The sequence below is a fragment of the Saccopteryx leptura genome, chromosome 4 (genome assembly GCF_036850995.1).
Source record: "Saccopteryx leptura isolate mSacLep1 chromosome 4, mSacLep1_pri_phased_curated, whole genome shotgun sequence".
Classification (NCBI taxonomy): Eukaryota; Metazoa; Chordata; class Mammalia; order Chiroptera; family Emballonuridae; genus Saccopteryx; species Saccopteryx leptura.
This window is the reverse complement of record NC_089506.1, coordinates 131575704-131591956: the sequence shown is the minus strand read 5'-3', so window position 1 is coordinate 131591956 and position 16253 is coordinate 131575704. Positions and strand designations below refer to the sequence as shown.

The 16253-nt window shown below is 35.6% G+C and overlaps 1 protein-coding gene across 1 annotated transcript in view; it reads right to left on the bottom strand.

Moving 5' to 3' along the window:
• The window catches only part of WDR41 (WD repeat domain 41), a 58223-nt gene extending 42390 nt beyond the window's left edge, over positions 1–15833 (bottom strand). The window contains exons 1-4 of the mRNA XM_066381717.1: positions 15552–15833; positions 12047–12162; positions 2267–2315; positions 637–768 (exon numbers count right to left, since the gene is read on the bottom strand). Coding sequence (XP_066237814.1) covers positions 637–768; positions 2267–2315; positions 12047–12162; positions 15552–15602 — 348 coding nt within the window. The 5' untranslated portion in view covers positions 15603–15833. The remainder of the gene's footprint in view (positions 1–636; positions 769–2266; positions 2316–12046; positions 12163–15551) is intronic.
• Between the last annotated feature and the right edge of the window lie 420 nt (positions 15834–16253).

The window sequence follows — 16253 nt, the reverse complement described above, 5'->3', positions numbered from 1 at the left end:
TGTGTGCCCTGACCAGGAATTGAATCTAGGACCTCCACATGCCGGGCCTATGGTCTACCGCTGAGCCAAATGGCCAGGGCTGGTAATACTTTTTTAAAAAATTATTTTAAAATACTAAATAATATTAAATACTGAGCCAATGGTAATTCACATTCCTATCAGACTGGGTGCTCAAAAAGTTCTTATAGGTTGGGGCCATTAGCTTTTTTCACTGTATAATGAGCAGGAAAAAATTTCCCTAAATTGAAAAGCAAACTGGGATAATAAGTATTTTTAGGCCCACTTTCATCATTTTATATAACCTAATATAATAGTAACTCTGGAAAAAACAGTTTTAGTCATGGGGTTTCCATCAATAATAAGCCTTAACCGCTATTTCCAGTTTAATATTTTTCAGATGCCTAATGTTTTTAGTCATGGGGTTTCCATCAATAATAAGCCTTAACCGCTATTTCCAGTTTAATATTTTTCAGATGCCTAATGTTTTTAAGATGTGTCTTGTGAAAGCTAGAACAAAATAATTTTTTCTAAAACAGGAATGTACAGACAGGCCCTGACAGGCTAATGACTAACAATGTATATGCTGGTCCCTTGGGTAACTATAGTCATTTTGCTTTCTTCCAGATTTAAGGATATAATAACTGTTCTATCAGCAGAGGCTGTCAAGACAAGCTGGTTTTCTTCTTCACATGCTTTCAAGGAAGGAAATGTAATAATAGCTGTTATCTTTTGAGTGTGTCCACTGAGTTCCAAAAGTTTTTCTCCTGTCTGAAAAACCAATGAAAACATTAACAGTTCATATTTCACAACTTAAATAACTTTAAATAATAACACTAAGAATCACCATGTAGAAAACACATATGTTCTATTTGAACTTACTTAAATCTTATTAACTTTAAGCAATCAAAGAGAAACTAAACAGGTGCTGAAGGAGTAGCCATAAAAATTTTTAATTATTTTCTAATAAAAAATTAATTTTAGCATATTTTATAGAAAATGTAAAGGAATATGATTTTAAGAATATAACTGTATAAATTAAGCATAAAAATATCAGTAACTTAATCTGTAGGAAAAAAATAGAAAGTTTTCATTTAAGTCTCCAAAATTAACAAGTTGTGGAGGAAACAATAGTCAGCAAAACAACAACAAATATATTGATATCCAATAATGTATCACCCACTCATAAAGTTAGCTTCCACTCCACCTCTGTTTATTTATTTATTATTTTAAATGAGAGGAGAGGAAACAGTGAGACAGATTCCCGAGTTTGCCCCAACCAAGATCCACACAGCAATCCCATTTGGGACCACTGCTTGAATCAACTCAGCTATTTTTGCCACCTGAGGGTGACATGCTTGGACTAACCAAGCCATTTCCAGTGCCTGGGACAAAGCTAGAACCAATCGAACCACTGGGTGCAGGAGGAGAAAAGGGAGTAAAGGGGGAAGGGAGGGGAGAGAAGCAGATGGTTGCTTCTCCTGTGTGCCCTAACCGAGAATCGAACCCAGGATATCCATACACCAGGTCGACACTCTACCCACTGAGCCAACTGGCCAGGGACTCATCTCTAACAGCAACAGCTATTTCCACTCATCCAATGTCTTAATTTATTAGTCTTTCACAGACTACCCAAACAGTAAACATACCAAAATACAATGTAAATATAAAAAATTGCAAATCTTTCCAAGGTTGCAAGATTTCACAAATGTGGGGAACAGAGAAGTTTAAAGATCTCCTTCAGTCACAGGTAAAGCCATTGAAAAATGAGGATCTGACAAAGCAGTAACAAGAAAAGGTAAATATTTCAAAAGAGAATAACTTCAGTGACAAAGCATTAGGAAGAAAGGTCTCAGAGAAATTTGGTGAAGCCTTGCATTTTTTAAAAGCCTTTTATTTTATTGTTATTAAATTCAAACATAAGAAGCATATTATATCATGCAATCATACAATTTTGAAAGAAAAAAATTACCACAAAAATCAACACTTGATTCATTTTCAGAATCACTACATAGTTACTCATAACAAATTTTGTTCAGTAAGTTAAAACTTTGATTTTTCACAACTTGGCGTTCGTTTCTCAAAAAAAAATCTTAATTAAAAAATATTATGAAATATTGGTCCCCATTTTAAATGAATTCATCCTCAGTGTTTCAAGTATTAATTAATCTATTAATATACAGGTATATCGCCAGATGGTGTTTAAGAATGCATGTACAACTATACAGTCATATCTTTATTACATAATCCACACAAAATCAATACACACCTGGGCATTCCATACAACTATAAGTCCATCATCACCAGCAGATGCAAATCTGGTTAGAGAAAAAAGGTAAAAAAAAAAATCATTGGTGACATTTAAGTGCTAAGATTACTAAGAACTACCAAACCTTGTTAACAATGTTCTGATTTACTAATATTTATGCAAATTGTTATTTAAGCTAATTAAATACTGATGAAATGCCTTCTAGGTTTTATGCCAGGTACTGAAGACATGAAGATAAATAAGATCATTTACAGTGTTGCGATGAATAAACCGTAAGAAATATTAGCATAATGGAGAGGTGCAAAGGATCTTTAAAGCCCTTGCTTTAAAATAACATGGTTAAACCTTGACTTAAGTGACATGAAGCCAAGCTGAGTAACAGCTTCAAAACTACAGTGATATTCCTGATGTGGAACAAAGAAACCATGTCATGGATAAGCTAATTATTTCTATTATTTTTTCTGTAAAAATATTTTAACTACTATTTAAAGTCAAGATTTCTTTTACCCTTCTTGGCTCTTTGGTCTTTTTATATAATTACTGTTTTCTTGGTTTGGGGGTTATTTTGTTTTTGAGGGTTTTTATTTTGTGTTTTAGTGAAAATGCTTGAAATGCAGAGGTAAAGGAAAGTTTGTTTCATGCCAGGGGACAATCACCTACATTTTGTAAAGAAGATATGCATGACACAAATGCTATCAAGAAAAGTAATCAGTTGTACAGGATTATTCATCAGAGTAAATGCATTTAATAAAATCAAGAAAGCAATGTTCAAAAGCTTTCTGAATCATACTACTAAACAATGCCTCGAGTATCAAAAATAGTTGCTAGACACCTTTAATAGCTTATGTTTCTAGACCTATTGATTTGTTTTTACTTGTATAGTAATGGTGGGAGGGCAGGACTCAAGGTCTTAAGTTTTCTTTGGTAGAGAACATCAATTCCTATTGATTCTTGAAACTCCTATAATTGCTTTTCTCCATTTTAGAAGACTGCAGGTTTAAAATACAGTTTTTTCTAATCTTGATTTCTAGCTTCTAATTATCGTTTATCATGTCTGAATCTCACAAGTTCTGAGTTTAGAAATGAGATACAAAGCATTTCACCTCAAACTTTAATTCAATCAGCAGTGAACAAAAGTGAAATCTAAACAATGCACCATAGTAATGCATGAAATCACAACCAATTTTTAGTTGCTCAAAGGTCAATTACCCAATTGGTGAATTATTTAGACCTTTCAATCCTTATATATTCTATTGTTGATTTTTGTTTTTTTGCAATTTCAGTATTAGTACCTATGCTAAAGAGGAAGCATGTAGTATAACTTTGCTATATGTTATTACCTCTCATAAAGTAACTAATAAAGGGTCAGGAGATCATTTACAAATTCTAATTACCCACTCTACTAGGATGGATAACTGAAAACTTGCTGCACTATATCATTTTACCTTAAACTAAGTCAGTTTATCCTAATCAGAGAAGCAAATACTCCATTCACCTCCAAATCATAAATGAAAATTTAACCCAAGAATTCCTAATACAGTAAGATATACTGTAATGGCTGGAAAAAAAAAAGAACTATTAAAAAAAGTAACTAAAATTTCAATAAGGTTTAAGTTAATCAATCAAAGAAAGAATAGTGGCTATATTATTATAAAATTACATATAATTTTTTAAAACATTAAATTAATAGAATCTAAAGATTCAATTCTAAAGATAAGGATTTAAGAGAAATGCTTCTTTACTAATTGGTACAAAATATATTCAGTGAGATTTCACACTGTGTGTTAGGAAAATGCCAGAATCAAGTATATGTGGTTCTTGCCTCAAGATCTTAAAACTTAGTGCTATTTTTTAAAAAGGTACTGGTGTTTTATCAGATATAAGACATCATCAACTCTATGATATTCTATTACTTTATGTACTAGTAAGGAAAAAATGCTGCCAATTGTAACTGAAATACACCATCAATTAGATGATGTATTCAAATTTTTAGATGTTAAAATAGGAAAAAATAGGCTTCATAGAATCAATTAAATATAGTAATTGCCATATTTATTGACCTTTATAATATAGCATTTTCTAATCCTACAAACCTCTGATTATTTCAGGCAGGTTTATAGCACTACAAAATGCTTTTTCAATGAATAAGCAAAAATCTAAGTACTGCAAAGGCTCTGTAAAATAGATTAATAATAGTATTAATGTAACCTCACTTTTATTCTATTGTTTAGCTCAGCAAAAATAGAAATTTGAAATATTTGAAACCTACAATCTCACCAGAAAGGTAAATTACTTTTTATTTTTTCATAATCCTGTCTTATTTTATTATTTATTAAGAAAACCCTCAAGTTTTAATTTGAAAACAAGTCTTTAAAAATAGTCATTGAAACTATACAATATAAGCCAAAGCTATATGCATTGAAAATAAGTTTAACAAGATAAGCCTGGTTTAATGACCTATCAGTTTCTAGAATGTCCCATACTCTCCTCCCTTAATTATAGAATTTATTTATTTATTTATTTTATTGTAATTTTCTGAAGTGAGAAGTGGGGAGGTAGAGAGACACACTCCCACATGTGCCCGACCGGGATCCACCTGGCATGCCCACTAGGAGGCGATGCTCTGCCCATCTGGGATGTTGCTCCATTGCAACCAAAGCCATTCTGATGCCTGAGGCAAGACCATGGAGGCATCCTTAGCACCTGGTCAACTTTGCTCCAATGGAGCCTTGGTTGTGGGTGGAGAAGAGAGAGAGAGAGAGAAAGGAGAGGGGGAAGGGTGGAGAAGCAGATGGCAGCTTCTCCTGTGTGCCCTGATTGGGAATCAAACCAGGGACTTCCACATGCCGGGCAGACGCTCTTCCACTAAGCCAACTGGCCAGGCCTAGATCTAATTTATTATGATTCAATGATTCACTCACTCATTCAAGAAGCACTAACTCTGTTATATGTATACTGCTCACAAAAATTAGGGGATATTTCAAAATGAATATGAAGCAATAAAAAAAGCATTTTATTTTTTTTATTAAACAAAAACATTAGAAAAGCAAACAAGTCAAAGTTGTTTTATTATGCAAATGAGATGCAAAACCACTTCTATTTCATTGGTGAAAATGCACTATACAAAAGGCTGAAAGACTAGAGTATCTGAACATTCCCTGATGCTCTCATTTTTGTGAGCAGTATATTTTGCTTGATCAATGAGTAGTTCTTGCCCTTGAAGAGCCCATAGTCTACCTTACTTAGTAGTGTTACAGGGTCCAGATTATGTATCCATCATTAAGAATTCTCATTTATACTCACTTCAATTTATAGAACTCATTCCCTCCCTTTAAACATCTCAGAGAGTGTACTCTTATTCTTGTCAACTGTGGGCTAAAAGAACAGCAAAGCTTTTCACAAAGGTTTGTATAAAATATTTACACAAATAATTCCTATGTCCATTATCAAAGTGTATATTTAATAGTTCTTATTTATGTGAATTTATTTCAATTAAGTCAAAGATTCTACAGATTCAAATATAAACTTTGAGGACATAATAAAAATATAGCCCATAAACCTGAACATAAATCCTCCTGTATTCAATATGTACATAACCATAAAGTACTGGAAAAATTAAAACATTATTATGACAATACAAAAAAATCCCTATGGTTAACTAACTTTACACCTAATCCACAAGTACTTTCTAATACATGATGCAGCTAAAATAGTGTATATATTTTTACAATAAAATAATTTAAAAAAATGCTTCTCCAATACCAGAAATCAGACCAAACTAAAAAGTAACAAAGTTTTCATTTAAAATAAATTTTTACTTACCTTGTATGCTAGAACTACTTGAAGAAAATTAAAGATGTAGAAGGCCACAAAAATACTTTTTAAATTGACATTTTTATTTCATCTACAACAAATATACATCTTTTTTTTTTTTACATTTCATTATGGAGAATTTAAATATCTATAAAAGTGGAAACAGTATAACAAAAATCCTTAAGTACTCATTACCTGTCTTCAGTAATTATCAACTCATGGCCAGCACCATTTTGTCCATACCACACCCACTCCCCTCCACACATTATGATGAGGCAAATCCCAGTCACTATATTTCATTTCATCAGTAACTATTTCAGTATATATCTCTTAGGACTCTTTTATATCACAACTAAAATGAACATTTAATTTCTTGATGACATCACAAAACCAGTCAATGATCAAATTTCCCTGGTTGTCTCACAGTTTTTTAAATTAATTAGAAGTAGGATCCAAATAAGTTGCATATATTGCAACTGGTTGACAGAGATTTAATGTCTCTTTTATTCAATTGATTCCTTCTTCATATTTTTTTTCTTGTAATTAAGAGTTTGTTTTATAAAGTTCTCACAGTCTGGATCTTCCTTCCAGTATGGTCATTTTACATGTGTCTCTGTCCCCTGTATATATGGTAAATTAATAGATCTAGAGATTTAGCCAGATTCAAATTTTACTTTTTGGTAAGATCACTTCATAGACAGTTTGTATACTCTACCAGGAAATAAAATTTCCATAAGTCTGTTTGTGTGTGTGTGTGTATAATGTTAACAGCTGTTGCCCAATTTGTTATTACTAGAGAATGCAAAATTACAATACTCCAATTATATGGTTCTTCCTAGTCTTTATTCTTCTATAAAAAGAAATGTCCTCTCAATTATTACTGATTCCAAGATAGTTTGTATAGGAAAGGTAACAAAGATCTTGACTTGTAGATACCTCTTCCAAAAAGGGTTAACTACCCAGATGTGACAAATGTGGTCATCTGCCTCCTCCTGTTGACTTTAGAGTACATTCCAGGTCTCAAGTCAAAATTGTACTATCTCAGTTGCACCTCACCCCCACCCCCAGCCACTGGGATTAAGAAAGGTGCTGGAAGCCAAAGGCACATGCCTGGATAATCCTCAATCAATGACAAGGCAGGGCAAAAAGTATTAGTTATTTCCATCCAATGCAGGGCTCCTCTATAGGTCATTCTTTCTTCCAGAGCTCCCCATTGGACTTGCAGAGACTTGGTCACATCTGCATAATAGTCTGAGACAGCTAACCTTGTCCAATCCTGCTCCCTCCCTTTTCCTTTCACTGGTGTTTTCTTCTAATAAACTTTTTGCATACTTAACTATGCTTTATTGTCTGCTTCCTAGAGAACCCAGGTTATTAGGAGGATCTAAATCATCTTAACTATTGAATTCTTTTCTCTGAATGTTCATGAGAAAGTTATTCTTAGCTTGAGAACTGTTTCTTAAAGATGTAATGTATTATTTGTTTAGTAAACTACCAAATACTGAGTTTGTTTAGTGTCTTGTGTATATACAGCTTCACCAGCCACCCTAAGGGCACATTTTGTTCTCCAGTGTGGCATTTCATGGGTCATCCAATTCTTTTCCAGTCATGATCATCAAACTACATAATCTTTTCTGTACCCTGGAGTAGCAAGGAATGGTCAAATGAGCAACAGAGAAAAGTATTCTTAAAATGTGTTATAAACTCAGTTTAGTTTAATATAATATGTCAAATGCTAGAGTATTACATGCAATTTTAGCACAGTCCACTTTTTGGAAGACTTGCTGAGTCTTAGCCTTCTTTAGTGATCTCCCAATCAATATGACCCTGATTTCATGTTCAAAAAATACTAAGAAGAAAAGAAAAGGCAGCTGTCTGTTAGGTTATACAGGATTTATTTGGTATCTTCAAAAACCAATCTGAGAAAATTTTCCACTCACTGATTTTAGCTGAGCCACTGAGAAAACAAGAAAATCCTTCTGCAAAATTCTCAATAAACTGATATTATCTAAAGACCTGAAGCGTGAAACCTGGATTACAACAGCTGACAAAAAACTAGAATGTAATACCTATCAAAACTAAATAAAAATAAACTATAATAATATAATATTTAAGGTAGTTTGGTAATTTGACAATGCATAAATTATGTACATATACAATGGTAAAAGATAATTCTAAACTTAACTGTTAAATTAAGAATGAAAATGTTGAGTTCTTAATTCTATTCGTAATTAATATTCATATAGTTTATAGATTCTTTTTGTCTTTCTTCCCAATAATGACTTTCAGTTATTTCTTTTAGTACACTACAGAATTAAATTTTTTTAAGTGAGAGGAGGTAAGATAGTGAGACAGAATCCTACATGCTCCCTGACAAGGATCCACCTGGCAACCCCTGTCTGAGGCCAATGCTTGGATCAACCAAGCTGTCCTCTGTGTCTGAGGCTGACACTCGAATCAGTTGAGCCACTGGCTGCAGGAGAGGAAGAGGGAGAGACAGGGGAGAGAGAGAGGGAGAGAAGCAGATGGTTGCTTTTCTTATGCGGCCCGATCGGGAATCGAACCTAGGATGCCCATATGCTCAGCTGACATACTATCCGCTGAGCCAACCAGCCAAGACCCAGAATTAAATTAGAAAAACAAAACAAAACACAGATTGAAAGTTCTAAACATCTGCAACTGACTGAAAAACTTTAGACTTAATTATATGGAAATTTTGACATAGTAATGACTTGAGTACAAAGTATTAAATATGATTCATGTAGTAATACCTTTACTTTATTGCAGAGAAAAAGTAGGCTTTTTCATTTACTCTAGACATTGATATTCACTGTGTTAGAGAGCAAACATAGCCACAAATCATTCTCCCTCCTCATGTAACCATTTGCGAAAAGAATTACTTGCTTCTCCCATCAAGAGGTAGAGTTTATCCATTTACTGAATTTATGCCAGCTCCTGACTTGCTTCAGTGCAGTGTTTTTCAACTGCTGGTCCACAGACCAGTCTGCCAGAAATTTCATGCTGGTCCACAAAAGAGTTAATCACCTTCGTGTTGTATGAAGATTATAGATCCTATGATCTTAGTCAAACTTGTTTATGCTTGGGGTTATTTCTGCTTTAGTGGTCCCCAAGATAATTCTCCTATTTTCACCAGCCTCCATATGTAAAAAGGTTGAAAATCCCTGCAAGTTTAGCCAATGAAGCAGCAGGAAACATCATACAGAGACTCCAGTCATCCCAGCCGAGATCATTGTGAACCAGCCTGCCCCAGCCAAACTACCTGTTGACCACTGATACATAAGTGAACCTAACCAAGATCAGCTGACCCGGTGCAGATGAAAAAATCCCTACCTAGCTGAGGCTAACCCAAACTGGCATCCTAAAAAATAGTGAGCTAACTATATAGTGGTTGTTTTAAACCATTAAGTTTGGGGTGATATTTGACAGAGCAATAGATAACTAACATAATCATCTATAGCTTTTTACTGTTTACAGAACATTTACTGTATCATTGAACAAGTGAAGTATACATGAGCACTGCTGTGAGGAAAATGTAATTAAATATCATCACTTAGACAAGGATCATTATTCTACAAGACAGCCTTTTATGGAGAGTCTTCTTCTAACTAGTAATAAGAGCCAAGAGGACATTTCCAAAGGCAGATAGCAATTAATATGGAATCTTAATCTAAAAATTTAAAGACTACATCCTAGAAGTATACTGTATATATTTTACTTAACTTTCTTAAACAAAATGATCTGAGGATTCCTTAAGGTCCAAATATTAGTGATTATGGTCTAAGAAATTATTTGAGATTTTTTTAAACTACCTAGAAATCTACTGTGGTATAAAATATAGTACGAGAAAACTTTGTTCAATATCCTATCTTCCCAGAAATGTTTAGTTTCAAAAATTTGACTAAATAAATATAGTATCTCTTAGGACCTACTAACAACAAACATTACCAAAATGGTTGAAGATTATTATACCATGGTTAACATGCTATGATTTGTTTGGCATATATCACAACAGGAAAATAATGTGATAGGCTAGTAATAGATATGACATAAATCTTTTCAAGCAAAAGTTGAGGAGCAGTTTGTTGTATAATAATATGGCTGGGCTCTGTCCCTGGTTTCTAGAAAGAAGCTGGGCTCCTTAGACCTCACCTAAGTTTATGCTAAGATGACTCAGGGCGGGCCCCTAGCCAGTTTAAGGAGGGAAGCTGGCCATATCGGAAATATGAATCATGTAATTAATGGACTGGACTGGGGCTTTGAGTCATGAATATTATTAGCCTGACCTCCAAACTGGGGAAAGGAAGGGAGGCTAGAAATTGAGTTTAATCACATGGTGAATGATGTAACCATCCCTAATATGAAACCCCAATAAAAACCCTGGACACCCAAAGTTTTTGAGTTAGCTTTCTTGGTGATACAAACAGAATTTACATTTGGGACTCTCCCAGACCTTACCCTATGGGCATCTTCATTTGGCTGGTCCTGATTGTATCCTTTATAATAAAACTGTAATCATAGCATAGTGTTTTCCTGAGTTCTATCAGTCATTCTAGCAAATTATCAAATCTAAAGGGTAAGTGGGAATGTGTACCCAGTTGGTCAGAAGTGTGAGTGGCCTAGAAACCCTGGAGATTGCAGCTGATGACTGAGGAGAAGGGCGTGTTGTAAAGGACTGTCTTAATCTACAAAATCTAACCTAGCTCCAGGTAGTGTCAGAATTGCACTGCACATAGAAAAAACAACTAAATACCAAAGAGAAAAGAAAAGCAGAGAAAAGACAGGTTAATAGACAACAGAAGTGATAGAATTAGGAATAATCACAGTAGCAGTCACCAATGGAGTAAAAAATGAAAGAAAAAAAAACAGTATTAAAGATAAAAGAGACAATTAAAGATGAGAGTGGAAGAATTGATAGGAACAACAGAAGTGGGGTTAGGGAGTTAAGATGGCAAACAACATGTACATTTATTAGTCTGGGAACACATTAATTCATTTAACAACTATCTATTGAATACCTGCTACATGTAAGGCACTATGCCACATACTAAGGCTATGTAGTAAACAAAAAAAGCATAGCCCTCAGTCTCATACTAAATAGTTATAGAACTGTGTAATTGTTATTTTGATACATGTTACAAAGGATAAACATATGATTAAATAAGGTTTTAATAAACAGATATACAGATCAATAAGTTAAATCTATAGTCCTAAAACCTACACACCGTCATCTCTATCTGCAAATATATTTGACACATTATACGTTTCCAAAGTAGTATAGAATAATATACATTTTAAAATTTTTTGATTTATTTTTAATTATAGTTGACATACAATTTTATATTAGTTTCAGGTGTATAACAACACAGTGACATTTAATGTATCTTACAAAGTAATCATAATAATTCTAGTAATTACCTGTCACTATAAACAGTTAATATGATATTATTGATTCTATGCCCTTTCCTGAATAATATTAATTTTAAAGGGGTTTTCATCAATAACAAAAAATTCATATTAAATACTTACCTCACCTTCCACTAAAAATAACACATTCCCTTAAATACCTGATATTTAAACATTTCCCATATTTGTCCATCAAATTTAGGCTCACCTTAATATATAGTTGTAACTCTAACCAAATTTTAAAGTCATACACTTCCTCTAAACTAAAAAAAAATTTCTGAGCCATCAAAAAAACAAACAAAAAAAAAAAACCTCACATAAAAATAAGCATCGAATCACCAAATATAACACCCTGACTTCTGAACAAAAAAGGACTTCAAATTCATATTTCATCAACATTCATGTCAATCTCTACCAAATGTTGTCAATGATCAGTTTTTAAATTTTTAGAAAAGATGGATTAATTTTGAAGTTATTTTTTATATAATATTCCTTAAAGACTCTTTTGAAACAATAGTCAAGTAGACAACTCGAGTTTCTTACCTGAAGTCATCTAACTGTACCAGAAATCGTACAATATCATGATGGGCTTTTAGTACAAGAAGTTCAGTGTAGGGGTTTTGGGTTTGTTCTTCACCTATTGTCTGCAAAGGAGATTTCTTGCATTGAAAAAAAAAGAGAACAAATTATTTATGACAAAAGGCATACTGAAATAAAACTGCATGTTATATATCTAAGAATACAAGATTTAAAAATCTATAAGATATCATGTTCTAGTACCATATGTGTATTATTTCCCCTAATATTAACTGATTGCCAATATAACACAAAACATTTTTCTTACCACAAATCCACACCATAAATTTTAGTATTTTCAATTTACAATAAATTTACAAAAAAAGATGAATTTTTTATTGTTTTTGATAGAAATAGAGAGAGAGTCAGAGAGAGGGACAGATAGGGACAAACAGGAAGGGAGATGAGAAGCATCAATTTTTCGTTGCAGCTCCTTAGTTTGTTCATTGGCTGCTTTCTCATTTGTGCCTTGATGGGGGACTACAGCAGAGCAAGTGACCCGTTGCTCAAGCAGGTGACCTTTGGCTTCAAGCCAACGACCATGGGGTCATGTCTATGATCCTGTGCTCAAGCCAGTGACCCCTCAAGCTGGTGAGCCTCTGCTCAAGCTGGATGAGTCCATGCTCAAGCCGGCAACCTTGGGGTTTTGAACGTGGGTCCTCTGCATCCCAGTCTGACACTCTATCCACTGCGCCACTGCCTGGTCAGGCAAAAAATGGGTGAATTTTATTTTATGAAAATTGTATTTCAATAAATTTGACCTAAAAAATTAATGGGCCAATCTAACTCAATTATTTGAGAATGGGTGCTTCTCAATTGAAACTGGGCAGAAACAAAACTGCAAGTCAAAGGAGTAAAATATAATACAGACTAAAGTAGTGCCTAGGCCACTGTAGGTACTCATTATACGTTTGCTGAACAAATAAAAGAAAGAAGAAATGAAATCATTTAGAGTCAATAAATTCACTTGACCATTGGTGGCACCAGAAGCAGATTTAATGGTGAGCGTACCAGGCATGTGCCCCGACTTCTGAAGGGCCCCGCAAAACTCCCTACTTTACACTTTTTTCTAATGACACCAAGTTTGGTTTCATATGTGCAATTGTAACATTAATAATACATGATATTTTTTATTTAAAAATATGGCTAACATGTACTCCCCCTCCCCCCGTCTCTCCTTTTTTTTTAAGGGGCTCAATATTTTCTTCTGTGCCTGGGGCCTCAACTGACCTTAATCCGCCTCTGGGTGGCACAATGGACAGAGCATTTACCTGGGACGCTGAGCTTCCAGGTTCAAAACACCAAAGCCACTGGCTTAAGTGTGGGCTCATCCAGCTTGAGTGCGAGATCATATGATCTCATGGTCACTGGCTTGAAGCCCAAGGTTGCTGGTTTGAGCAAGGGGTCACTGGCTCAGCTTGAGCTCCCCGCCTCCCCACCCCAGTTAAGGCATGTAGGAGAAGAAATCAGTGAGCAACTAAAGTGACACAACTATGAGTTGATGCTTCTTATCTCTCCCCTTCCTGTTTGTCCATCTGTCTCTCTCGCTTAAAAAAAAAAAAAGAGTACTAGAGTCAATGAGTTCAACTTTAAAAAAGAATATTGATAAAGTGTTAACATTTAGAGTATTAGGTAACAGCCCATATGCCAAACACTGTGCAAAGCACATATGACATATAACTCAGTACATTTGACCCATTTCTATAGTCAAACCTAATTCAGAAAATCTGTTTTCTTAACCTCTAAACTGCAGTTTTTCACATTTGACATTACTGACATTTTGGATCAGATGATTCTTTGTTGTTTAACATCTATCTGGTGCATGCAGGATGTTCACCAGAAATTTACCCTACCTCAAACTGTGAAAAACAAGAATTTCTCCAGACATTGCCAGATGTCCCCTAAGGGCCAAATTATTCCAGAAAAAAGGAAAACAAAAAACACTGCTTAAACTAGAAGCCTGGATTCAAAGTTTTGCGTAAGTCCATGCTTAATACCTATTGGTTGTAATAATGTAAAAAATTCACAGCAGTTATAAAACTGAATTACTATTACATGAAAAATGTACAACTTAACATGCAGAAATTTTCCAAAAAATATTCACCACCAAACGCAGTAATTTTTTACTTATCCCATCTCCCTTCTAGGAATGAAAATCAAAAGTAAAAAAATCTGACAACTATATACTACTTTCTCCAAATAAAGCTTGTCATGTATGGTCAAATTCGTTAATAATATTCTGTGATTCATCAAATAATAAGGTTTATACAGAACTGTCATATACAACCTATATGGACTACTCAAACTTTCTTCCATAATCTTTAAGATTTCAGCCTATCTGAAATACTAATTTAAAATAAATACTTTTTTAAAAACCTCAACTGCAATGATATGAGGAAGTTAAGACTGAGAAATAAAGCTGTTGACTCAGAACACAAGTTTTCTATTTTTAACAGTCAAAACAAATATTTTCTATGAAATAAATTCTATTCTTGGGTGGCATATGAAATAAATTTCAGACCTCAGTACTTTTAAGGTTCCAAAACTATTTTATTCACATTTTAAATATGTCTCATTACAGTCTATTCAACTCTTCAGGCCCAAGAAGAAAGTGTGACTATGGAAACAAAAATAGCAATTAATAAGATCATTTTATTGACTTTGAATTAAAATATTAATTTTTTTTAAAGTTGTATCTTTTTGTTTCTTGGATAAAAAAATCAAATCAACTTTATATTTCCTGAGTAAGCAATCAACTGATTTGGGGAAGTGACACAAATAAAATAAAACTAAAGTATAAATTTGCAGTCACCACTTGCTTCTAGTAAATCAGATACTTTTTAAAAATTGAAACAAGGCCCTGGCCAGTTAGCTCAGTGGTAGAGCGTCGGCCTGGCGCGCGGGAGTCCCGGGTTCGATTCCCGGCCAGGGCACACAGAAGAAACGCCCATCTGCTTCTCCACCCCTCCGACGGGCTTTCCTCTCTGTCTCTCTCTTCCCTTCCCGCAGCCAAGGCTCCATTGGAGCAAAGATGGCCCGGGCGCTGGGGAAGGCTCCTCGGCCTCTGCCTCAGGCGCTAGAACGGCTCTGGTTGCAACAGAGTGACGCCCCAGATGGGCAGAGCATAGACCCCTGGTGGGCGTGCCGGGTTGATCCCTGTCGGGCGCATGCGGGAGTCTGTCTGCCTCCTCGTTTCCAACTTCAGAAAAATACAAAAAAAAAAAAAAATTGAAATAAGACTGGTTTAAGTAGGGAAGAGACTAGTTGAGTATCCTTGAGCCGGCTGTTGAGCCGTATCAGCTTCAGTAGGAACCAGAATACATCTATTTAACTCTCCGGGCGTAGGAGTCGAACGTTCAGAGCAGCAGGAAAGAGACCCCCACACGCACGCACTCACGCCACCCCAGCTCACAGCACACGTGACCCGCCTCCAGCAGCGCCGCAGTCCCGCTCAGCCTCCACCCTGGGTTACCTCGGCCAGTCCCTGAGCTTCTCGGACGCCGCCGATGAGCCATCGCAGCATCGGGGACGACGCCGTCCTGCGCGGCCCGGGCCGTGGTCAGCCCGCACTCAGCTCGAGGTCGGCCTCCTCCTATCTCAGCGGAGCAGCAGGGCCGCTAGACCTGCCGCCTTATATCTGCCCACGGAACGAAGCAGTGCGAAGCAGAACCCACAGGAGCGGGAAGATGTTTGTCCCCATAGCGCTGCCGTACCGGTCGGAGGCTCCTAGTGCGCAGGCGCAGGCCGGCCACCTCTGTGCACGCTGAGCTTCTGCGGCCCCTGGTGGACGTATGTGGCGCAGCGCCCAGGTCGGAGAGCAAGCGCGTCCTTCACTTCACCGGAGGGCGGGTAGGAAACCGGCTGTAGAGAAGGTGACTTTTGTGTCCGGACTAACCCCGCTACACGTGTGTACACGAGAATAAATCTGGCCAGCATGTTTTGTGTGCTCTGGTACAGATACTATGTTAACACTTAACATAAACCCTCATAGTAACCCTACAGTCTCTATTTTATAAAGAAACAGGCACTGAAAAATAAGGTCGTTTGTCAAAGGCTAACAGCTACCAAGTGGTTACACCTAGTTTGGAAGCCAATCTTCAAGCTCCAAAACGAGTGCTCTTGACTACCCTATACTGTCTAATCCAGAATCTCACTGAAGAATAGGACAGTTAAT